The sequence below is a fragment of the Lissotriton helveticus genome, chromosome 2_1 (assembly GCF_964261635.1).
Source record: "Lissotriton helveticus chromosome 2_1, aLisHel1.1, whole genome shotgun sequence".
Lineage (NCBI taxonomy): Eukaryota > Metazoa > Chordata > Amphibia > Caudata > Salamandridae > Lissotriton > Lissotriton helveticus.
In genome coordinates this window covers 275,247,957-275,271,800 of record NC_136059.1, presented here as the reverse complement: position 1 = coordinate 275,271,800, position 23,844 = coordinate 275,247,957, and the positions used below count along the sequence as shown (strand labels likewise).

Here is a 23,844-nt window from a genome sequence, read left to right as displayed (position 1 = left end):
ATTTACCATCAAGATCATTCTCTGGTGTTTCAGTAGTGAACCAATCAGAGGAGGGTCCGGTCCCATTCACTGTCATGGCTGATACCTGAAAACTATACTGACTTCCTTTCTCAAGACCTAAAAAAAGAAAGTAAGAAAATGATCAGGAAATCATTGAGTGTATATCATAAATGAAAGGCTGATCTAAAATTAAAAGAGTAATAAGGAGCCATGGAGCAAAACTAACGGACTGTATAACCATGCAAGTCATTGTTGATTTTCTAAATGATTATAATATAAAATCATACGCTAAGAGTTATTACCTCACATTGAAGTAACATGCAGAAGCAATTTGCTTGAGAAAATTACAAAAAGAAAAAAATGAGATGAAAAAAAGTTGAGCACATAAAAAGTTCAAATGCTACAAAAAGTATTACATTAGTATTAGACCGTGTCCTAGAGGAATACGCATTTCTTGAAGAAAAAGTTCATGTTAAGTCTTTGTGATTGTTGAGATGAATGACCTGTTGAATAATTGGGAGCCTATTTGGGAGAGGGCCGTAATAGGACTCCTCCCATACAAAAGCAAAAGTTCCTTCCTCCCTCCTCTGCATTTCTCCTCCCCATTATAAAAGTATGCAAATGCATACAAAATTTATCAGGATTTAATTTCAGTTGATTTGCATACATCCATTCGCTGATAAAGCTCATAGTGGATTGAAACCCCAGCGCCAGCAACAATGACATCACACCGTCGTAAGACCTCTGCACGTTCTTCTACCGCAAAATCGCCGATATACACGACAGCTTCAGTGCCCAAACTCCGCCACCACCACCACCCTCATCACCTGGACCCCCATCAGCACTGAAGACACCACCCACGTAATGAACACCATCCACTCTGGCTCCCCCTCGGACCCATGCCCTCACCACATCTTCAACAAAGCGGACACCATCATCGCACCCCACCTCCGGAACATCATAAACAACTCCTTCACGTCCGCCACCTTCCCAGAAAGCTGGAAGCACGCAGAGATCAACGCCCTTCTAAAGAAACCCACAGCGGACCCTAAAGACCTCAAGAACTTCCGCCCCATCTCTCTCCTTCCCTTCCCGGCAAAAGTCATCGAGAAGACCGTCAATAAACAGCTGACTACATTCCTCGAGGCAAACAACTCCCTCGACCCATCCCAGTCCGGATTTCGAGCCAACGACAGCACCGAGACCGCCCTCATCGCAGCCACCGATGACATCAGGATCCTGCTGGACAAAGAGGAAACAGCCGCTCTCATCCTCCTAGACCTCTCGGCCGCCTTTGATACCGTCTGCCACCGCACCCTAATAACCCGCCTCCACGACACTGGGATCCAAGGAAAGGCCCTGGACTGGATCACCTCGTTCCTCTCCAACAGAACCCAGAGAGTCAGCCTCCCTCCCTTCCGCTCCGCGGCCACCGAGATAATCTGCGGCGTACCCCAGGGCTCCTCGCTCAGCCCAACCCTCTTCAACATCTACATGAGCCCGCTCGCCCCCATCGCACGCAAAAACAACCTCAACATCATCTCCTACGCCGACGACACCCAGCTGATACTCTCCCTCTCCAAGGACCCAGCCATCGCCAAAACCAACCTCCAGGAAGGAATGAAGGACGTCGCGGAATGGATGAAGCTCAGTCGCCTGAAACTGAACTCAGACAAAATGGAGGTCCTCATCCTTGGACAATCCCCATACACCTGGGACGACTCCTGGTGGCCCACAGTGCTGGGCACCGCACCGACACCCACGGACCACGCACGCAACCTAGGATTCATCTTGGACTCCTCACTCTCGATGACCAAACAAGTCAACGCCATCTTATCCTCATGCTTCAATACCCTGCGCATGCTCTGAAAAATCTTCCAATGGATCCCCACCGAAACCAGAAACACGGTCACCCAGGCCCTCGTCACCAGCCGACTGGACTACGGGAACCACGCAGGAACCCCAGCCAGACTTCAGAAACGACTTCAGCGCATACAGAACGCCTCCGCACGACTCATCCTCGACATCCCCCATCCCAGCCACATATCCGTCCACCTAGGAGACATGCACTGGCTCCCCGTCAGCAAAAGGATCATGTTCAGGCTCCTCACCCACGCTCACAAAGCGCTCCACAACATGGGCCCTGAATACCACAACAACCGCCTCGCCTTCTACACTCTGACCCCCCAGTTCCGCACCGCCAGTCTCGCCCTCGCCACCGTTCCACGGATTCGTAGAACCACCACCGGAGGAAGATCGTTCTCCTACCTGGCCACCAAGACATGGAACTCCCTCCCCGACAACCTGAGCGCACGCAGACATGGCTCCCTTCCGCCCTGCTCACTGCCCCATTCACATCTGCTGTGGCAAATTATCAAACCCGGCGTGCTGTCCCCAAAAGTTGAACTATGTTGCAAAGTAAATGTACAATTTTGACATCAAGGCTTAGAAAATTACTCACACTTTGGGCGGGTGTGTGTAGTATGGTCATGGACACAACATAAAACAATAATTCACAAAACGGACATCGATGCGACCTCCGGAAAAAAACATTTTTGAGAAGGGAGTGAAAACAGCACAGATCATCATGTGAATTGCTTCCCAAACAAACAAAAACATAGTTTGTCAAATGGATGCTAGAATGGTAACTGGTGGATGTATCTAGTACTTAGTCTGTGCTCTTGGGGAGGAGTAAACATAGGAAGAGGCATGACGAATGAATGCCATGAACAAATATGGAGAAAGAATAGGAAATTGACAATTGAGCCTGCAAATGGGAATCCTATGGGTGAAGCTGATGCCCATAGAGTCATTACAGCATGTCTTGACAGTTGCATGCACTGCCTAGGCTCGACCTAATCAGAGACAAGTTGCAAAAATTTGGTACACGATGTGCTACCACAATTTGCTGCAGGTCTATTTTTGCACTGGATCCTTTGTGTTGTGCAGACAAATATGCTTTGTATACTTTGTATTTTGCTTTAGAAACAATATTTCTTATCATTTTGTGGAAAGCATTAGGGTTTTACACCTTTTGTTGGTCATTAATAAACCAGGCATAAAATGTGACAGAAGAGTCGACGACCTTTAGAAAACATATTTTATTCTGGCTTCAGTTGTGCAAGGCCATAATCCTTGCCAAGGTCAGGAAATGGTTTAGAAAAAGCAACACGGTTGTAATTCTGTAAATGACTCTGCTTCAATGCATCAGCCCTCGAGTACATTAGTGTTTTCTATTACTTTGATAATATTGCTCAACTCATGAAATGGCTCTGTTCACACCATTTAAAAACGACACAATAGAAATGAACACAAGAAATGAAGCACATAATTACTTAAAGTACCATGCAAAATGACAAACCAGAGACTCGCTTTCAATCTGAACAACCCGGGCTGAATGGCCTCAGGTTTCAGCCTCTGGATGGGGACTAAGATGTCAGAAAAATATTTTGTCAAAGCACAAACAGTGGTAGACTGGTAAACAGTTTGCCACTTTCTTCAGCATTCCTGAGTTATCACTTCAGGAATACGCCAATAGCTCTAGAGTGAGCTTTGGTATCCAGCTGTGGCCCACAGCAATTATTGTCACCCTGCCAGGCAGCTCAAGGATGAATTCCATTAGTGGTAGATGCCTGAAAACTCGTATCATTCAAAATGTTATGAAAGAAATAAGTTTGAGTAAAACTGAACTTAGATCTGAATTTTAGACCCAAGAAAATGTTTGAAACTCAGACAGTGCTACCCGATGTTACGTACGGATGTATGACGTTACAACGCATACTTTTACTCCGCATACCATTACAACGCGGTATTTACAACGAATACCGTTACAACGCATAGCGCTTAGAGGTGCTGGATAGTGGTAAGTATAATTTTCTATTCCAACTCCAGTCCCCGTGGACACTAGGGAAGGTGTTGGATAGAAAATTAAACTTATTCCCTATCCTAGAGCGCCCCCCAGCGCAATGCGTTGTAATAGTATGCGGAGTAATGGTCGCGTTGTAGTGGTAGTGCGGAGTAAAAAATGCGTTGTAACAGGTGTATACCGTTACGTACCGATTAAAAGTTATAATGTAACACATTTTAGATGTAATGCATATAATTTGAACAACACTGGGGCTGATTCATGTAGGAGTAGGTAAAATAATACTCCCTTAGGACTCTTATATACTCTTACATGTCTTTGTGAATTGGTCCAAAATACCTAAAAAGGGACAAAAATGTTAAAAGTCATAAAACATTCATATGAAATTACTACAAATAGGCCTGAGACGTGTTTAAAATGCAACATAGGTGGATGGGACAACCAGAGCTGAGGGCTCACTAGTGGCGTTTAATCTACATGCCTTTGGTACATGTAGTACCACTAACGAGGTACTTATAAGTAAATTTAAAATGTTGGGTGTAAGCCAATTCCACCATGTTTCCAGGAGAGAACACACGCACTTTAGCACTGGTTAGCAGTGGTAAAGTGCACAGAGTTTTAAGGCCAACAAAAACGAATTCAGCCCAAAAGTGGATAGTAAAAGCAAAAGTTTTGGGAGTGACCCTGCAGAGAGGGCCAAGGCCAACATACATGATACATGCATGCTTACACATGAGTAATAAAATAGCAGTTTAAAACCAATTTCCTACGAGCATTAATGTGAACGAGATCCATTTAGGAGACTCACACTACAGCAGTGGTCAAAAGTAGAAGACAAAATGTAAACAGATTGGGGTCTCTCCGGGTAGAACTCAACTTCTACAGTGTATACATTTCCAGATAAGAGCATTTAAATCATTAACGTTTTCCAGGAATATGCCTCAAAATTTATAAAAGTCCCAGCTTTCCAAATATAACCTGGAATTATTTTGTGGATTCTATAAAGTCAGAAATCTTCAACCAGGCAACAATAAGCTGCTGGTGCAGATTTTATACTTTTTTTTGTAACCGAGGCCCACAATTCTTAATGGCGATTTTATTGGACTGCATCATGTCAACAGTGACCAATGCTTCTCAATGGGAAACATCAGGTGAGGCCTGGACTAGCTAAATGGCAAACAGAGTGATATTTCACTGTTGGACAATCTGCCAAGACGGTGAGTGCGGTGCAAATGCATTTAGAAAATAATTCTGCAAGAGTAAATGTGCTAAGCGAATGACAATATGAAACATGAAATATATAAAGGTTGTTCTTGTCAGACCAATAAATGTCACCTGTCAAAAGAAGAAAAAAATCAATGTTCTTTCAACGTGATACGTCATTCCCAAAGCATTTAATGTATCAGGAAGTCTCTCCAGCCTCCACCATGTGAGCACTGACCTGTGAACAAGTACCAGAGGTTATTTGGCTCCAGAGTTTCCATCTCGCCCCTGCGGATCGTCTTCTTGTGCCGTATTTTATAACCTGTAATAAATCCATTTTGTGTGCCTGATGGCGGTGGAAGCCAGCTCACTTTGATGCTCTGAAAACAAAAGATAGCAGGAAGAAGTTGTTAGCTAGTAAGGCGACAAACTCAGACATTGAATATAAACATGACTAACAAGAGAGATAAAAGCGTGTGAGCGGAAGCTAAAGCAGAGCACGACACATTTGCAACTGCAATAAATTATTTTGTTAAGCACAATGGGGGCAGGGCCCGTAATACAGTTGACTTTGGAAAGAAAAGAAAGCAAAATACTTTCTTGGATGAAGGATTAGTCGTTTTTTTTATTGTTTTTGCAAATAATTTTTGGTGGAAATGAAAGGCTTAATCGGCAGTGCAATTAATGAAGGACTACTTAATTGTAAGTAACATACCTGCAGCATTAAAAGGAGTTTTCATAATTACAATGTTTATTTTTTTGCAACTTCCATAAAAATCTATTGAAAGCTATTCAAATTCCGAAAAGTTGCAATTGTTTTTGGCTTTGCCTCCTACGTGGGAAAAGTGTTGATTTTATGACAACTGAGGTCCCAGCGATACCTATCTAGCAGACACGCTATTGTCTGGCTCCCACTGAAGTCTTCAGTGTCAGCACCAAAGGCTCTTTTCAGGACTAAGTGTGATTTCCAAGCTTTCGAGGAGGCGTCACCACTGAGGCCGAATGCCACCTCGACCAGTTACAAGGTTTGACCCTTGGACTTGGTGACTTATTTGATTCTTAAACTCCACCAGCAGGGCAAGCGGGAAAGCTGAAGCCAGGCAGGAGTCCAGAAGGCAGGAACACTTCACACACAAGGTCCCGGCGTAGCATTTTTGTTTGAAACAAAAACCACAGAGTAGATTAAAATTGTATATCTTGACTGACTCAGTCATACAGAGGCAAAAACTGACATGGGGCCTGTTACTCTGTCACAATGGTGACAGATATCCCGTTCGCCAAAATATAAATCCCATTATATCCTATGGGATTTAAATTTCGGCAGAGTTGTGACAGAGTAACCCGTCTGCTGAGATCTGAATCAGGAGGTAAGTCTCAATCAGTTCTTGGTGCTGGAAACACCACAGATGGTCACCTCTACAGCTTCAGGTTCTCAAGACAGGATATGGGCATGATGTCTCTCTTTATTCATGATTCCCGTGGGATGCAAACTACGGTGGTCATATAGTCCTTCTTGGACTCGAGAGACCTTCTGACTTGTGCATTCCAGTAGCTGCAACTTGACCATTGCAAAGCAGTTCCTTTCACTGGCTATGGCCATCAGTCTTGGGGCTTCTTCTTGCAGAAGACAGGCAGAGTCTGATTCTTTTCAGATGTGGGTTTCCCTGGTCCAGAGGAGGGAATTATGCAGCGTCAGTCCTATCCTGTGCACCGGCCTGTGACTGCAGACTTTCCTTTACCCATTCCTGGATACTTTCCCACTAAATTCCAAAGCCCTTTGGCGGCACTTCCCACCTCAGTTTAATGAAAACCTTCCCAGAATGCCCATCAAAAATGGTCCCTGTTCTCCACTGGCTGCCGGAGCCTTGTTCAGCTTTTGTAACTGTTCACAGTGGGGCTATAATTTTCCTTAATACCTAGCATGCCCCACTTTTACAATTTAAGTGTGAGTACAAGGTACATGTTAGGAGCAATATAGCTAACATGAAACAGTAGGGTTTTTTACATGGCAAAGGACCTTTAACTTGCAACTTGATACTGTAGTTTTAACTCTTATGTTACAGACTAGCAAAAGTACGATGATGGTCTCTGGAGCCATGCACCTTATCATAAATGTGGCTAGCGTAAATACACACGGAAGCTCCCTTATCACACATATATGTTCTATGTCAGTGTTACATATTATGCACCATTCATCCTGAGCTTACTGAAAATGTAAATAACCCAATTATGTGAAAACTAACACAGTACATCTTTAAAGAAGAAGGCACACACACTGTGACACTGCTTAGATGTCTCATAGTACTGAGTCTTATATTCAGTAGAAAACAAACAGAACAAATGAGGGTAAGGACATAATACATTTTATTCCCTTTCTTACGGTGGTAATAACTAGAATTTTTCACACCACACATCATAACTAGTGTGAGGCCTATGTCCATCTTAGTCCTTTTTCAATATGTTTATTTATTGTGTCTCCGTCGCTTTCACTGGTACGTTGTTCCATGCATTTAAAATAATTTTGAGTGTCTTCCTAATTTTTATCTAGTACTTCCTAGAAATGCCAGATGTGTGTTGTGACTCGCCATACCCTCTTTAGTGTATATTACAAACTATTCTCTTAATATTTTCATCTTCATGCTCATGAACCATTTATTGGTCTTTTTCCCAGTTGGTCTTTGTCCTTCCTAAAACGTGTTGGCATGCAACTACAAGGTCGGAACAGACTCCAACAGATCCAAATGAGAGATGGTCACAGCAAGGCCATATCTGTGTGTAGGTCAGTTTAAAAGATGCATTCCTGTTTTACTTTTCACCTGCACATCAGTGTAGACTGCACATTGTCAATTGCTGCTTACATAAGTTTGGTAATGGCCCGAAGGTCATTAGGTTAGGGATAGCAACTCAACAGCATCGTAAGACTCTACGACTGCATTTCAGCAGTCTCACTTTGGTGTGAGGCTAGAACCACCACTAGGGGGTTCTATTTCTCTGTGGTTGCATCCATCCTTTGGAAGCCACTAGTTAGTCTGTGAAAGACTCTTTGTCCATCTCCAAAACTCAATCCACATGGAAGGGCACAGCATTTATATCATTATCTTTGAGTCTGCATTCAGCACACAACACAACTTTCACATAGTTACATACTTTTCAAGTAATTAGATTTGAAATCCCAATGTACTTCTATTGTCTGGACAGCCGTCATCCTACCCTCCATTGGGCCTCTGCACATTACCACTACATGTCTTCCTGTGAACTAAGGATGCTACATCACAAACTCACCATCAAGAGGTCTTATTATTTCCAACGCACACAGTATATTGTATTGTATTGTAATTGTATTTACATAGTGCTTGCTACCCCTGATGAGGTGTCAAAGCACTTTTTCGGCGAGTAGCACCCTACTGCGGAACCTATAAAGGATTAGTGGTGAATTAGTATAGTGAAATATAAATGTGGATATGTTAGTCAGCTATTTGGATTGGCACTATGATATTAACACTATCACAGGCATTAGTATCATAAATAAATTGTACCATTGAAGTTCCTAATTTCTTCTGGACTCAAAATCTACCTCAAATGTTAATTCTGTGTAAATCCTTATTTATTGCTGTATATTAGGTTGTCAGAATGTGTGCAGTGCACTTTTAATATTTGTTTGGTCTCAATTTAATTTCTGATGCTCAAATGCTTCGAATTGCCACGGTAGAGGTAAATTATCAATATTTTTTTTTAAGCTTTGGTAACTCTACCACATCCTACCAGTCTGCCTTGATGCCACCTTGATGAAGTGGTAGAGCTGATAGTCCAATACGGATTGGAGAACTCCAATTTACTTGACGCTGCTCAGGCTTGTTACCCTCGAAAATTGTATATTGCAGTAGCATATGTCATGGTGAAAGTAGTACCCAGTCTTCAAGCTTCTGTTCGTTTCTAGTGAGATAATAGATCATTTCAAATGTGTCTGCCTGATTCAGGAATGCACTCTCCGCTTCTGCTTGGGCTCTCTAACAGCGCGCTCTCTATCTATATGTGGAGCGGTGTATATGTGGAGAGGTGTGGTGCAGCGCCTTCGCAGCACAGGATCCACGGTTTGGTCCCCGGCGGCAGCTCAGCAACATGTGACTCTGGGCAAAAGCTCACTTAATTTCCATGACGGCCCCCAGCGCCTTGAGACCCATAAGGGTGAGTAGTTCGCGCTTTACAAATACGGATTTACATTTTTTTTATTTTACATACTGGCTCGTGAACTCTCTTACGCAGCACCACACTGTGGTTTGCACTGACCTCGGGGTAGATGACCTCGAACTCTAGGACTCCCACCGTTTCAATAGTATTCTAACTATGGAGCATAGTGAGTCTACAGTACCATCCACATCTATTGTCACACACGACTGAACCCCACTACCACACTACGAAGGTGATACAATCAGTTGGTTGTGTTCATTATTTGCAGAAATCCACTAACTCCTCACCTTTAAGTCCTGATGAAGATGGCAGTAGAGTCACATCCCATTGCAAGTGCATCATTTGGAGGTGTATTTTCCACTACAACGCGTACTTCAGCAGCAGCGCTTAATTTGTTAAAAAAATAAATGCCAGGGCTCTAGTTGTGGTGCCAATAGTAGTAACAACACAACTACTGGTTGTCACATTCCTACAAGTGTGATGATTCTGACTATTTCAAGCCCCAAATCTATAAGAAGGGCTTGGGCGACAATAATTAACTGTTGTGGCTATCTCTAAATTAGCCTGACATCGCCACCTTGTGGCAGACTGTCACAGGCCCTGGTTTTGCCTATCAAGTGCCGGTGCCGAGCACCGAAAACCAATAGCTCAAATTAAGAACTGTTCAGCTGTATATTTTGAAGAAAGTCCTTAAAGCAACTAATGTATATGGCAAATTTAATAGTATTGAATCACCAGCAGGAACTTCCTGCTATTATCTGCAATAACATGTTTGCCAAATCTTGGAGGCTTTTGTATCTCGAGGAGTGAGTGGAAACTAGTCATATTTTATTTAGACAACTTCATGCTTCGAATTTTGGGTCAGATTTGATTTAGACACCTTCCCACTCGGCTTGTCATTCTTTAGTCTCTTCTGCTAACACTGAATGGCTCATATTCACACACGAGGAGGCATTCTCACTCTGATTCGCTGAATCCTGCACACACTGATTCAATAATCTTATTCTCTGTCCTATTACGTGGTCCTCCACTTTAATGCTTCTAGTGGAAATGATGCAACCCATTTAGTGCCTGGAAAGGCACCTGTCAGTTCTTGAGCTCCTAATGTGCAAGGTCATGGTATGTGTGACGGTAATGTATTCACCACATATCCTCAGTCCCTCTGCTATACCTCCTGTAACAAGTCACTATCAGACCCATCTAGTCTCCATGGACCCTGCTGCGGGACACTCACTGCAGCTAGGATTTATATTAATAGTACTTAACACGTGACCTGCTCGCTTCTAGGAAATCAATGCCCAGGGCTGGGAAGTGCTGGGACGACTTCTCTTTACAGAAGAAAAATAGAAGCCATTCCCTGGTGCTCGCTCTATTGGATAACTGAGCACCACGAGGGAAATATCTGGGCTCCCGGGCTGCGCCACTTCCCACCCTCTGCAAGCGAACAATTCCCCTGCACAGCAGGATTGCGAGCATTCATGGAAGTAATACAAATATCTACCCTTGTTTTCAAAGTGGTATCGGAGCAATGTCTCTGAAGCTCAAGACGTGATTCAATTATACTAGCGATTACCGAAGTTATTTAGTTATGCCATCAAAATGTTAAAGCATCTCATTAACTTGTTGGCGTGGAGCCAACATTCACTTGTGTATGTGCAGAAACGTACACATACCTGCATAACTTTGAATGGGCACAGTTTGATCAAGCTTATGAGCAGTACCGGCCGGTGCAGGTTAAGAGTGGTGGGGCGGAGGCAGGGGATGTGGGGGTGAAGTCGACAGACGACGACGAGGGAAAATAACATTTAAAAAAAAGAAAACCACTTACCTTGTGCTCGTCACATTGCAAAATCGGCGATGCGGCGAGCGCAAGATAAGTGGTTTTATTTTTAATGTTTTCCCCCTTGTTGTCGTCTGATGGCTTTACTACCCCCTCCTCTGCCACACCGCTCTTACCTGCACCAGCCACAACTGTCATGCTTGGCTCAATTACTAACACTGGGTATCCGCTGAGTAGCGTGCTACCAGTCTGCAAAGCACCACAGCACCTCATCACAGTTAGTAAGTGCTATGCTAATGCCAAAACAAACCCACCTGCACCTCCTAGATGACTTTTGAGGGATGACTGACTGGCACGATACAGTAGTGCATGCAGTGCTTAAACTGCTGGGTACATTTGATGCCCCACAATGAAAAATCCTATTTTCGGCTTTAAGTACTATGGCAATTCTCAGTAAGCTCCCAATACCATGGATGCAGTGCTCACTGTGCCACTGGAACAAGGCTGCACCTGACTGAAGAGGCCCAAATAGGCTGAAACTGGTCTTGAGTTGCACATGTTCTGGTTCAGAGAGGACCTGGCCTAGGGATTTAGACTGTACTACTCCCAATGAAGCAGGACCAGGTCTGATTTGCATATAGCTGGGTCTAACCTGAGGTGGCACAGTGGACAAAAAACGATGGACTGGAATCCAGACTGACCAGCCGCGGCTGGTAGTGGGAATACCGGCCGGGCAGCGACGTGGGGAGGGGCAGGGTGGGGGGTAGTAATGTATGGAATCCAGACCTTAACAGGTAAGTAAACATAAAAATAAATAAAACGAATTTTGTTGCGCGCACTGCATCACGAAATGCGATGCAGTGCGCGCAACGGAATTTATTTTATTTATTTTTATGTGTACTTACCTGCTAAGGTCCGGATTCCATACATTACTACCCCCCACCCTGCCCCTCCCCCTCCCCATGTCACCGTCCGGCCGGTACTCCCACTACCGGCCGCGGCTGAGACTGACTAGATACCAGCGGCTAAGAACAATTCAAGGATCTGTCACATTTGTTTTTATTCTTCACAATGCCATGGACGGCATACTTTTTTTACTGACAGCAAACATTGCACTTTAACCCAGAGACAACTTCTGAATACTTCAATTCAGAACAAAAGTAGTGCACAGCTTATTAATCATTATAAAATTCTAGCAAGGGCATACTCCAGGCTAGGTGATGTTGATTTCAATAATATGCAAAATACAACCAAATGAGTCTCCTCTATTATCCAGACAGTGTGCTCTAACATTCCCCTAATGCATCTGCAAGATTAAATACTGAATCATAAAAATTTAGCCTCCAACTAAATTAAAAAAACTAAACTAATGACGCTTTTCTTCAGTTCACTAATACATTCCTTACAGTTTTATTCCTCTATATGCAATTTAGAGAAATTTTAAAGTCCACTTGGAATGTACTATCTCTTTTAAAAACTATTAATAATGCAAAAGTGGATGGGGGGTGCAGTACTCAGTTTGTGAAAGAGTGCGTGCCGAAGCCCAAATCTCTGTTCAGAAGTCCCCGGCCGGTGATATTAAATGTCGGCACACCAAATAGCAAGGCTGCATACTCTTGAATCCACCTCATATCTCTTTGATCCACTCACAGACACTCTCTATCCCTTTATCTTGCTCTTGCAGGTACCTGCTTTCTCATTTGGTGAAATTTTTCATATTTCTGTTCCTTCTTGCTTAATCTTTGTTTTTACCTCTCTTGGACTCAATACTGCCGGTCCCTAAAAATGAGAGCTGGTGTGCTCCAACAGCAACCACCAGCTGAAAATAAGCACTCGTGGGACTCTTCATTTCCTATGCTTGAACCATACCAGAAGCACAAATGGAGCCACTGAGGTCATCCACACAATGATGCAACACACATCTCGAGCACTATTAATTTCTATGGTTTTCTTCGACTCTTGCTGCAAAAGTGAATCACACTCAGTTTGTTCAGCCACAATTTTTAGATGGGTCCAATTGTATCTGTAAGAGAGAAGCTCAATTCAGCAAGCAACTGGACAGCACCAATTTCCTGGAAGAAGTATGTTGGTTGCATAAAACCCCCAAATGATCACATTTCGAAGAGGGGTTATTTCTCATCTCGAGCACGGTGATGGACCTCCTCCTCAACCTTCAAAGCTACTTACCCATCCTCCACCTTAGGTTAACATTCCATTCGGAGATGGCCCACTTTCTCCCGAGTTAGTTTCCTGGGCCATAACTCCCACTACCACATTTGTTTCCATCAGCTTATGCCAGTCCATCATTATTATGACCAATTCATCCATGCTGACCTGCCTATTCTGCAAAACTAACCTTGTGAGATGCACATTTTTTACCGCCTTAGAATTTTGCTATCACACTCCTTCTTCTGGGTGTAGTTTCTCAGACATGAATGAAGTGGGGAGTGCGAATGCTTACAAAGGTGTTCTGGTGAACAATGTCACAATAGGACTCAAAATCCATAGACATCGTCATAGAATCATTCCTGAATATCGATGTTAGTGATGCAGGACTGGGTAGGGAGAACGTTTTTGTTTTACTCTACATGGCTATGCCTTTTAATGTGTAAAAAACTAAAAGATGCATAAGTGCAGATGCACCTGGGAGCACATCACCGCTGCTGATGAATGCTGGGGATGCCAAATGCCAACCAAGGTTGCCTAGTTGTTGTTTTTCCTCATACCTATTTCTTACACTAGTCTATGTTTTCTGCCTCATTATCTCAATTTTGCAGGTTTTATTTCATCCCTGCTTTTTAGGTTTTGCCTAGCGAAAGCTGCGCTCTGCGCAGCTTTTTCGCGCAGGCGAAATCCTGTTGAGAACTGTAGGGTGCTTTGGGTCGGCCCTCGTCATTGATTGGCTGGCTCCGTAAACGGAGCCTTGCCATTGGACGAGGGGCCTGTCCGTCAATGCCGGACCAGACACGGGGGCGTTCCTGACATTCTTTCCCTTTTGCCGACGTCACGCGACGCCGGGAACGCCCCCGAGTCTGGTCCGGCATTGCCGGCACTACTGCGTCTCTTCTCCCCCGTTTCCCGCCCCGTGACTGGCTGGCCGGCCGGCCAATCCTAGCGCGGCCGGCCGGAAGTGCCCGCCCCCCGCAGCCCGGGGGAAGAAGGAAGACGGCAAGCAGTATGGCGGCGCCCGCGGGGCTCCCGTGGCCTGGAGGGAACCGCCGCCGTCGACGTTGCCGGTCTCCCATGCCGAAGAGGGAGACCGGAGAAGTGCCAGAGAGATTTTCGACGTTGCCGGTCTCCCATGCCGAAGAGGGAGACCGGAGAAGTGCCGCCGTCGCAAGGTGCAGGTGAGTCGATTTGTTTTTTTGTTTTTTTTTTCCCCTCCTCTCTTCCCCTGCCTTCCTGCCCCAACCTCTCTCCCCCTGTCTCCTACCTTCACTCGTCATGTCCTCCCCGCCTTCCTCGTCTCCGGCCGGGCTCCCGGCTGCTGCTCTGGAGGCCTGAGAGGTGGAGCCCTGTCCGGGGAGTTCCCTGCACCGGCATGTACGTGCAGACACGAGCCGGGCCTCGGGGGTCTGCTGGTCTCCGTTTCCGAAAGGGCTCGTGCTGACGAGAAGAGCACGTGGCTTCCTTGAAGCATATTGCATGTTTCACTATTGCTTCATTCAAGACATTCCAAACCCAGTTCTGACACAGTCCGTTGTCTTTGATTTTTGCCTGGTGAACAAGAAGGTTTCTGACAGGAAACGGCAGATGTGCAAGGTGCCGCGTGTACACTGAACACTTACAACACAGATGCGTACATCAGGGGGCGAGTCGTGCTGCCGGGGTCGAGGGGCACAGAGGAGTCGACTCAAACAGTACCCGACCTCGAGCGGAAGATAACTCGGGAAAGCCGACTGACCACAACAGGCTCCGAGTGCTGCGAGGGTGAAGCCGACGAGAAGGGGGTTGAGTGCTAGGCAGAGGCAGTGCTGCATGCACCGGGGGCTTGGCTTGTAGGGCAACATCAACCTACGCCCCCAGATGAAGGGACCGGTGAATTGCAGGGGGTTGCCCCTCCACCCCCCCTCCTCATAAATGATGTTGGGTTTGAACTAACAACTTTATTCGTACCAATCCAATGCAACATTAAGAATTCAGGTGATTAAAAAAACTCTCATTGTTATCCCGTTGCCATTATGCAGTGCAAAAGTCAGCAACACAGGCCAGGCATTCGTTCGGGCCTCTAAGCCCGTATGTGCATCCACCTGTGTTAGTGAGGGTTGGATGTATTCCAGGTATCCATCCACTAGCTCCAGACTATTAGTCAGATTTGTCATACATTTATTTATTTATCTCATTCTTCCATTGTGTACCGAAAGTAATCCTTTTCATTGTTTTGCGCTGCAGCAGGCTTTTCTTTTATTGCTTCGGCCAGTACTCAAGTGCTGCTGGTGTCAAGCCTGTGGCACTGCCTGTGCTTGTTTACGTTCTGTGAGTTTTCCAATTATTTCATGTCTCAGAAAGTGCCCTTATTTTCTCTGTAAATGTTGTGTGCAAATCTCTCTAGCCTATGCAGATAGCAGGTCTGACTTCCAAGTGCGGAAGCTGGTTTGATATTGTTTATTACCCCGATTAGTCCTCTTCCCTCCCTCCTTCCCTGGTTGCACAATTTAGCCACCAGCTTGGTAACAACACAGGAGCCGGCGAGGGGAGAAGAGTTTTTTTTTTAACTATAAAAAACAGTAAAAATAAAAGAAATACGTGCATGCTACGCCTGTTGGAGCGGGACATAGGCACATTATCTTTATTGCATATTATGTCCATGCTTGTAGCTCCTCCGCTTTTCTTTTTCTTCCTGACCCATCGATCTGTACTCCAGCGTTTCCCTCTTCTTTTCCCCTTTACTCCTTCCGCTGCTGTACCATTGTTCCATGCCTTCCCCTCTTTCCCCCGCCCCACTTCCTTCTTCTGCATTCACCACCCCTTGTTCTGTTGCCCTCCCTTCCTTCATTATCTCTCTACTCTATCCTCCCATCACCCCCACTTCTGGTCCCACTCACTCCTCTCACGCCCTCATACTCTTCTGCATCTCCCACCTTCTCCCTTACCTCCCTACTCTACCCACCTGCAGCTCTCGCTTCTACTGTCACCCACTTACCCTCCCACCTCTTATTCACTGCAGCTTCCAATGTCCTGATCCCCAGTCGCTCCTTTCTCTCTCGCACTCCACCCCTTCCTGCCCCTCTTTAGGCCTTTGCAGATGTATTCCCCCCCCCCCCTTAGCTCCTCCTGCATTCCTTTTCCCTCATCCCCTCTGTTCACCCGTTCTCTACTCTCTCCTTTCGTGCCTCCCTGTTCTGTCACTCACGTTCCCTCCCTCTGCTGCTACCACACTTTCTCCTCTCCAAACACTTTACTCAGACTCTCACTGCCCGCAACACTCCGGGTGTTCTGCCCTCCTCTTTTGTTCCCTCTCTCCGCAATCTTGTTTTTAATGATCAGTTCTGTGGTTCGCTCTGTTTCTGACCGCCGGGTCCGTGTTAACTGTGCCATCCCCTTTTATGTTCGGTGTAAAGTGCTCCCATGCCGCGAGATCAGAGCTGCGAGTGGGAGGTTGCCTGACAGGTGGCAGAGAGGGGACAGACCAAATGTAGTGCTCTAGGGCAGAGTCGGGTAGTTAAACCTGTACTTAGTGCCCAGGGTCATGATTGACCAGGAACACCTGTTGAGTGCCTAGACAAGGTCCCAGGAAGATTCATCTACACTAGCGTTCTCCAAAGTCGGTCCTGGAGGCCCAGATCAATGGCAGATTTTTTTCATATCCCCATTCAGAAAAAATGTAGTTATCTTAAAAATCTGGCATGGATCCGGCCCTCCAGGACCGACTTTGTTAGAACCCTGATCTACATCATTCAGTAACCGTAAATCAGGTATGATGTTTACGATTGACTGTGACATACATTATTAACATACGCAGTTGCTTATAATTATATCATTAACACAAGTTTAGATAATCAATACTATTTGTACTATGCCTGGCTAGAATCCACGTTTGTTTGAATGATTAATGCTGGTTTTCTTACACAGTAATAATAAGCTTAGGTCCCATATTGTCCCTACGATGTGTACAATTCTCACACTAGTTTCTCGTTACCTATTCTTTCCCAAGCACAACCTTGGAAATGTGAGAGAGTCTGATCACACTTTGTACTCTGGCCTGGATATGTGAGACAGTGAACTCATTCCTTTCCTCCCACTACCACCATCTATAAAAGCTGTGGGTTTTAGCAGATCGGAAGCCAGGGAGCACAGTGGCAGATCAGTGAGTGTCCTGTCCATGAACTGGAAAACAATTACTAACACTTGAGCTTTGTTCTCTACAGCTAGGTTGAGAAAATGTGTGAGGGTTTGAACTCAAACTGTGAGTTAGTATGCAGAGGCTCGGTGAGACCCATGTCTGCTTGTGCCTCCGTTTTCGTGCCCCTGTTGCCTGCTTGTGCCTCTGTGTGCCCCTGTTGCCTGCTTGTGCCTCTGTGTGCCCCTGTTGCCTGCTTGTGCCTCCGTGTCCCCCTGTTGCCTGCTTGTGCTGTGTGGGTGTGTGTGGAGGGCTCTGTGTGGCTGTGTGTGTAGGAAGCTTTGTGTGGCTGTGTGTGTGGGGGGCTCTGTGTAGCTGTGTGTGTGGGGGGCTCTGTGTGTGTGGGGGGCTCTAAGTGGCTGCGTGTGAGGGGCTCTGTGTGGGGGTGTGTGTGGGGGGGCTCTGTGTGTGTTTGTGTGTCATTTGCGATAGATAAAGCTAGTGGCATTGTAAATGACAATGCCATTTATTTATGTTAAAAAAAACATAAATAAAAATAATGTCAAGAGCAATGCCAATAGCTCTAACTTTAACAAAGGCAAAACCATTGCATTGTAAATGCTTGTTCCATTTGTCACTGTTTTTCTAAAACTCTCCCTTTCCAGATGTTCTCTGTCTTGCTCCAGGTCAAAGTCTGACAATGAAAAATAAGTAAAAGTCTCCAAAAATGAGTGCTGGTGATGACTGCCTATGACCACTGGAAAAATGTTAGCACTAGGAAATGAAGATTTGTGATAGAGATAAGGAATAGGGAACATAAAGATTTGAGAGACATATCTATAAACACTCTGAAATGTTTCACGTTCTAGGGAGTCTCAAGTCTCAAGTTGATAAAGATGTCGGCCTTGCACAGATTCGGAAAATAAGTTATTCTCCGAGGGCTACTTTCACCTGTTTGGAGGTTGCAACTGGAGACACAAGTCTGTGATACAGAAGTTGTGCTATCGAAGGAGAAAAATGAGTAGAGCCTTGTGTGCGAGGGTCTGCAACTTGAATTGGCATCTTATCTGTATGGCAGTGCTTTAAATGGGCCGATACTGTCCGGTACTGAGTACCAGCACTTTTTTATTTTGAGAGAGAGAGTACCTGCACTTCTCAAGAAAAAAGTAATACTTTTAATTGGAGAGTACCGGCACTTCTCAGAAGCAAGAATGTACTCTGTTACGGATACATGCACTTCTATATTTCCATTTAAAGCACTGCTGTGCGGGGAGCCAGTGGAGTTGCCTGAGGTTGGGTGTGATGTGGGTTTGTCGGGGAAGGCCAAGAGTGAGTCTGGCTGCAGCGATCTGTATGGTCTGAAGTCTCGGTAGAAGGTGTGAGGTGATTCCTACTTAGAAGGTGTTGCCGTAGTTCGGTCGACTGGTGATGAGGACCTGGGTAACGGGGCGTTGTGTGTTTAGGTGTAGCTACTTGAAGATCTTACGTTGTATGCAGAGAGTTAGGAAGCAGGCGGAGGAGATGATCTGTGATCACATAATACCACTGAACGCAGCATGATTCAACTCCATATAATTAAACTCTAGTCAATACCACATAAATACACCCCAAATAAACCACTCTATACCACATACAACAATCCACATAAATACACTCCACACCATGCCACATATTCCATCCGCATATTTCAATCAATAACACAGTTTCACACCATACAATTCAACTGCGCACATTTCCATCCACACCACATAATGTGACAAAAAATACATACTTCAACTCACAATCACAATTACAAAACACACCACATACAACCAATCCACACAACAGAATTCCACATAATGCCACACAATTCAACAGCATAACACATAATTAAACTCCACTACATACCACTCCACAACACAAAATACCATTCCACATATTTACACTCCATGACACACAAACACACTCCACATAATTCCAGTACACTGAATACCACATAATTACCATGCACATGATTCAACTGCAAACAATGCCACATAATTCTACTACACAAATCCACACTACTCAATTAAACAATTAACAATTCCATTCCAATCCACATAATTCCACTCCACACCACATACATCTGAAAATAGCTATATGACGCATAAAGCCATTCACCACAACGCACCTAGCTATTTGGTACAGAAACTGGCGCCCTCGTGTGGTGTCAGATCTTCAAGAAGTGCTTAAAACCTTCTACTTAAACTGCAAAGATTCAACAAGAAGAAAACATATACCAGAACCTTTCCAGGGATGGCGCCCTTAATATGGAATGCTCTACCCCTAGAAACCAGACTTAATCCCTCTACGGCATCTTTCAAAAAAGAAGTGAAATCGCTTCTCATGGCTAAATTCACTTGAGCATGGTCTACTGTTATATTGCTACTCAACGTATCTTCTACATAGAACCTTTTATTGTCCATTGTCCAACCAGGTTTCCTGGATACTGTATCTATATTTTGCCTGCCAGACATTTAATGTTTTGTTATGTACCTTACATCCATGTAGCTATGTTAGGAAATGTATACTATCGTTGACCAGCATTGAACCTTATGTTATTTTCTTTGTATTTATGTAACTATGACACCTACCCTGTAAAGCGCTCTGATAACCGCAAGGGTCTGGTTCGCGCTATATAAAACTTTCAAATAAATCCACTCCACTTCATAAAAAATGTGGAAAAGACATTGTCATTTACAATGCCAATAGCTCTAACTCGTTTATACAAGTATTTACCTATCCTTTCTGCCAAAAGATAATTACTTGTATTGCAGCAAAACTGTACCTGCTTTCTCCAAAAGTAGGACATCCTTGAGTACAGCAGAATATCCAGTATATGTCTTTGAATAGGTGTTTAATGTGCCCATGAGGCCTCCAGAGGGTGTCAGGCTTGGTGGTGTACCGGACATGGGAGCAGCGTCAGCAGTGCCATGACATATGTACACACATACAGACATACATACATACATACAAGTAAAACACAGCCGGCAACCGACACTTCTAGCAAACAAACACATCAGTTCCAGTGGCTCTTGGCACACCCATAAGTCGTCATTATTTCTCATTAGCCACAACTTGCTGCTGTGTGTTTATTTCTGCTGTGTTCAAAGGAAACCCTGGTGTTATGCAGAGCTTTTAATCACATGAAAGCAGTTGCCGTTTTTAGGTCTCGCCTGAGCCAGCGCGCATGCGCTGCTCTGTGAGGCTTCTAGTAAGGACTTTAAACTCGGACCACACGCTTATGCGTGTGCTTTTTTTTTTTTTTGCTCACATGCTATTGACCTTTGCGTGCGTCTTTCTAAGAAAGACAGCACGCAATTGGCCAAAGGCGGGTGCAGGTCCCGCCTTCTCTCTCCCCTGGCCTAAACTCAGGAGCGAGCAGCAGTGTGGCCGGGTGCCAGCTGCATACCTCACATTCCTTGCAGTGAGCGTGCACAGCGCTTGTTGTATATAAAGTTTGGGTCTTTGAACAGGTGACTTAGATGCAGTAAAAAGACAGCGGGGGAGCGGCAATGTCTTCAAGTCAAAAGTAGTTTATTATGACCATAGTCTTTAAACAGGTGCAAGGGGCAATATCACAAGTTTAAAATATTCACATATAAATGATAAAACATTATAAAATTGTTCCAGTATTGGTTAAAAACTCTTATATACCCTTATACTTGTACCAGCGCCAATAAAATAGCATTTAAAAGTAAAACTTAGCATTTACAATTAAAATCTATTCATTTCCCTTATTTGAGAATAGTTTCATTAATCTAAAATTCATACAGTCCTGCAGATTATTCCTGGTTTCTTAAATCATTCAATACCACTTTTATGTATTTCCCAAGTGCAATTGCAATATCAATGGAGGGAAGTTCAGTTAATAGGTCCACTGCCTGCACCCTGGTTTCTATATCATATTTTAGGAACACGGGGCGCAGCCACCGTTTCCGCTGTTCCAGTATTGTCAAGCAATCCAGACGGATATGTACCAGGTCTCCTTTGCCTCCCAGATTACACCTGCAACACCCTTTCTCGTCCAACATTTTCACTTTCAGGTCTTTATTTGTTAACCATGGGTTAATTAAAATCCGCATCCTTAATATCTCTTGCCTAAAGCCGCGGTTGGGCAGGGTGTCTAGGTAAGGAAACCAATTTCCATTTTCCCAAGAGCTCATCATGTATGTTACTGATTTCTTTTTCGCTAAATATCCCATATCAATCAATCCAGATGTTTCCTTCCCCTTAAATTTCAGCTCACTTCTAGTACAAAGTACTTGTTGCGATTCCTGGGTCACCTCTACCTTTAGCCTTTTACAGATTTGGGTCAATCTTTCCCTACATGTTTTTGCCCACTTTAGCTCACTCTTTTGAATTTCATTCCTGCACCATTGTGCTACTTTTTGCCCGTCTGGGTCTTCAAGACGTTTCCAAAGTCTAATTATTGCCATTTGTATTTGTAGCTCCCAGGACTTTGTGCCTATTTCTCTCCTTATGGCTTGTACCATAGATGATTGTGGGAGAGAGAGGAGACCTTTGAGGAATTTCCCCTCCACCAGGTCCCAGGCTCCCTTACTGCTCAAATAAAGGACCTCCGCTCCATACAGGACTTGGGGGGGGGGATCATTGCCTGAAAGGCTCTTAGCATTGGACGGTGTGACATCTCTCCGTAGTCCCTGTTGAACATTTTTAAGCCACATACTGAAGAGTGTGCTTTTGCTTTTTGTGTTTCCATATGCGTATACCAGTTAAGTCTTTTGTCAAACCATATACCTAGGTAGCGATACTCATTAACCGTCTCCAGTTTAAGCTCGCCTAGGCACCAATTAAATTTACCTATTTTATTCCCAAAACATAAGATCTTTGTTTTGTCTAGGTTGACACTCAGAAATGTGCTAGCACAGTATGCGTTAAAGGCATTAAGCTTTCTTTGGAGGCCTCTCTCAGTCTGGTCTACTATTACCAGGTCGTCAGCATATAGTAAGCAGGGCACCTTGTTTCCATCCATTCTGGGGCTTTCACTCCCCTCAACTTCTAGGGAGGCCGGGAGATCTGACAGGAATATAGAGAATAGTTGTGGGGCTAAAACACATCCCTGTCTTAGACCGTTATCTATGGGGATTTTTTGCGTCAATGATCCCACTGTATCCTTGATGACTTGCGCCCAGTTTCCCCTATGTAGTTCCATTATTATAGTTAGAAGTTCACTGGGGATATTTAACTTCAATAGTCTTTCCCATAGGCATACACGGTCGACTGAATCGAACGCTGCTCGGAAGTCAACGAAACAACAGCATAACTTGCCATTTTGTTCCGTTGACTTCTTTGCCATAGCCCACAATGCAAGTCCATGGTCTATTGTAGAGTGACCCTCTCTAAATCCTCCCTGTTCTATGGCGACAATTTGGAACTCCTTTACCCATGCGTTAAGTTGGTTCAATACTATTTTTGAAAATACTTTTTTCGCTTATGTCTAAGAGGTTAATCAGACGATAGTTTTGTGGTGCCTCCATGCTTCCTTTCTTATGGATTGGCCTGATTATTGCGCCCTTCCAGTTAGGTGGCATATTGCCTTCTGTTAGTATGATATGGAACATCTGTGCAAAAAATCTTGCCCACCACTTTACTTCTGATTTCAGTATTATTGCAGGAAGGTTGTCGGGTCCTGCCGCACGGGTTAGTTTCAGTTAACTTATTGTGTGTTCTACTGCGATCCTCTCCCAGTCCGTTTTCTGAAACAACTTGACAACGCCCCCTTAATTACTATAGCAAGCATGCTAAATACTTCCCTTCTAACTTCCACTGTCCCGTCAAGCTGGAAACACGCCATCGTGACCCCATTACTGAAAAAACCTTCAGCCGACCCCACGGTCCTATCAAATTATCGGCCCATATCATTACTCCCCGCTTTTTCTAAACTGATGGAAAGACATATCCATGCCGCCCTCACTTCCTTCACGCAGAATAACAACCTCCTTCACCCATCGCAATCAGGTTTCCGTACAGGACACTCAACGGAGACCGCTTTACTGGGTGTGACGGAAAAAATTCGAAAGCTCCTGGATGAGGGTCAAACTGTCGCACTCATTCTTTTAGATTTGAGTGCGGCGTTTGATACCATTTCACATAAAATTCTCCTGACTACACTAGAGAGAATTGGCATCCGAAATGAGGCCCTTCAGTGGATAAAGTCTTTTCTAACCAATAGATCTTTCCAGATCAAATCCAGCATTACATGCTCAGACACGTTCCTCACCCCCTATGGAGTTCCACAGGGCTCCATCTTGAGCCCGCTGTTTTTTAATTTATACCTGAGACCACTGGCCGATCTAGCCAACAGCGTAGGCCTCACTTTAATGTCATACGCGGACGATTCGCAGATCATTTTTTCCCTATCTGAATCAAACCCCTCAACCACATCTGTTCTGAAAAACGGTCTTCAGGAAATCTTCAACTGGATGACGACCAACCAGTTGAAGCTAAACGGGGATAAAACGGAGGTCCTCCTTCTAGGAAGAAATA

At 44.5% G+C, this 23,844-nt stretch overlaps 1 protein-coding gene across 1 annotated transcript in view; it reads right to left on the bottom strand.

Annotated features, from left to right (window-relative positions):
• The window catches only part of DCC (DCC netrin 1 receptor), an 844,139-nt gene that overhangs the window by 154,297 nt on the left and 665,998 nt on the right, over positions 1 to 23,844 (bottom strand). Inside the window, exons 13-14 of the mRNA XM_078677748.1 lie at positions 5,307 to 5,448; positions 7 to 117 (exon numbers count right to left, since the gene is read on the bottom strand). Coding sequence (XP_078533874.1) covers positions 7 to 117; positions 5,307 to 5,448 — 253 coding nt within the window. The remainder of the gene's footprint in view (positions 1 to 6; positions 118 to 5,306; positions 5,449 to 23,844) is intronic.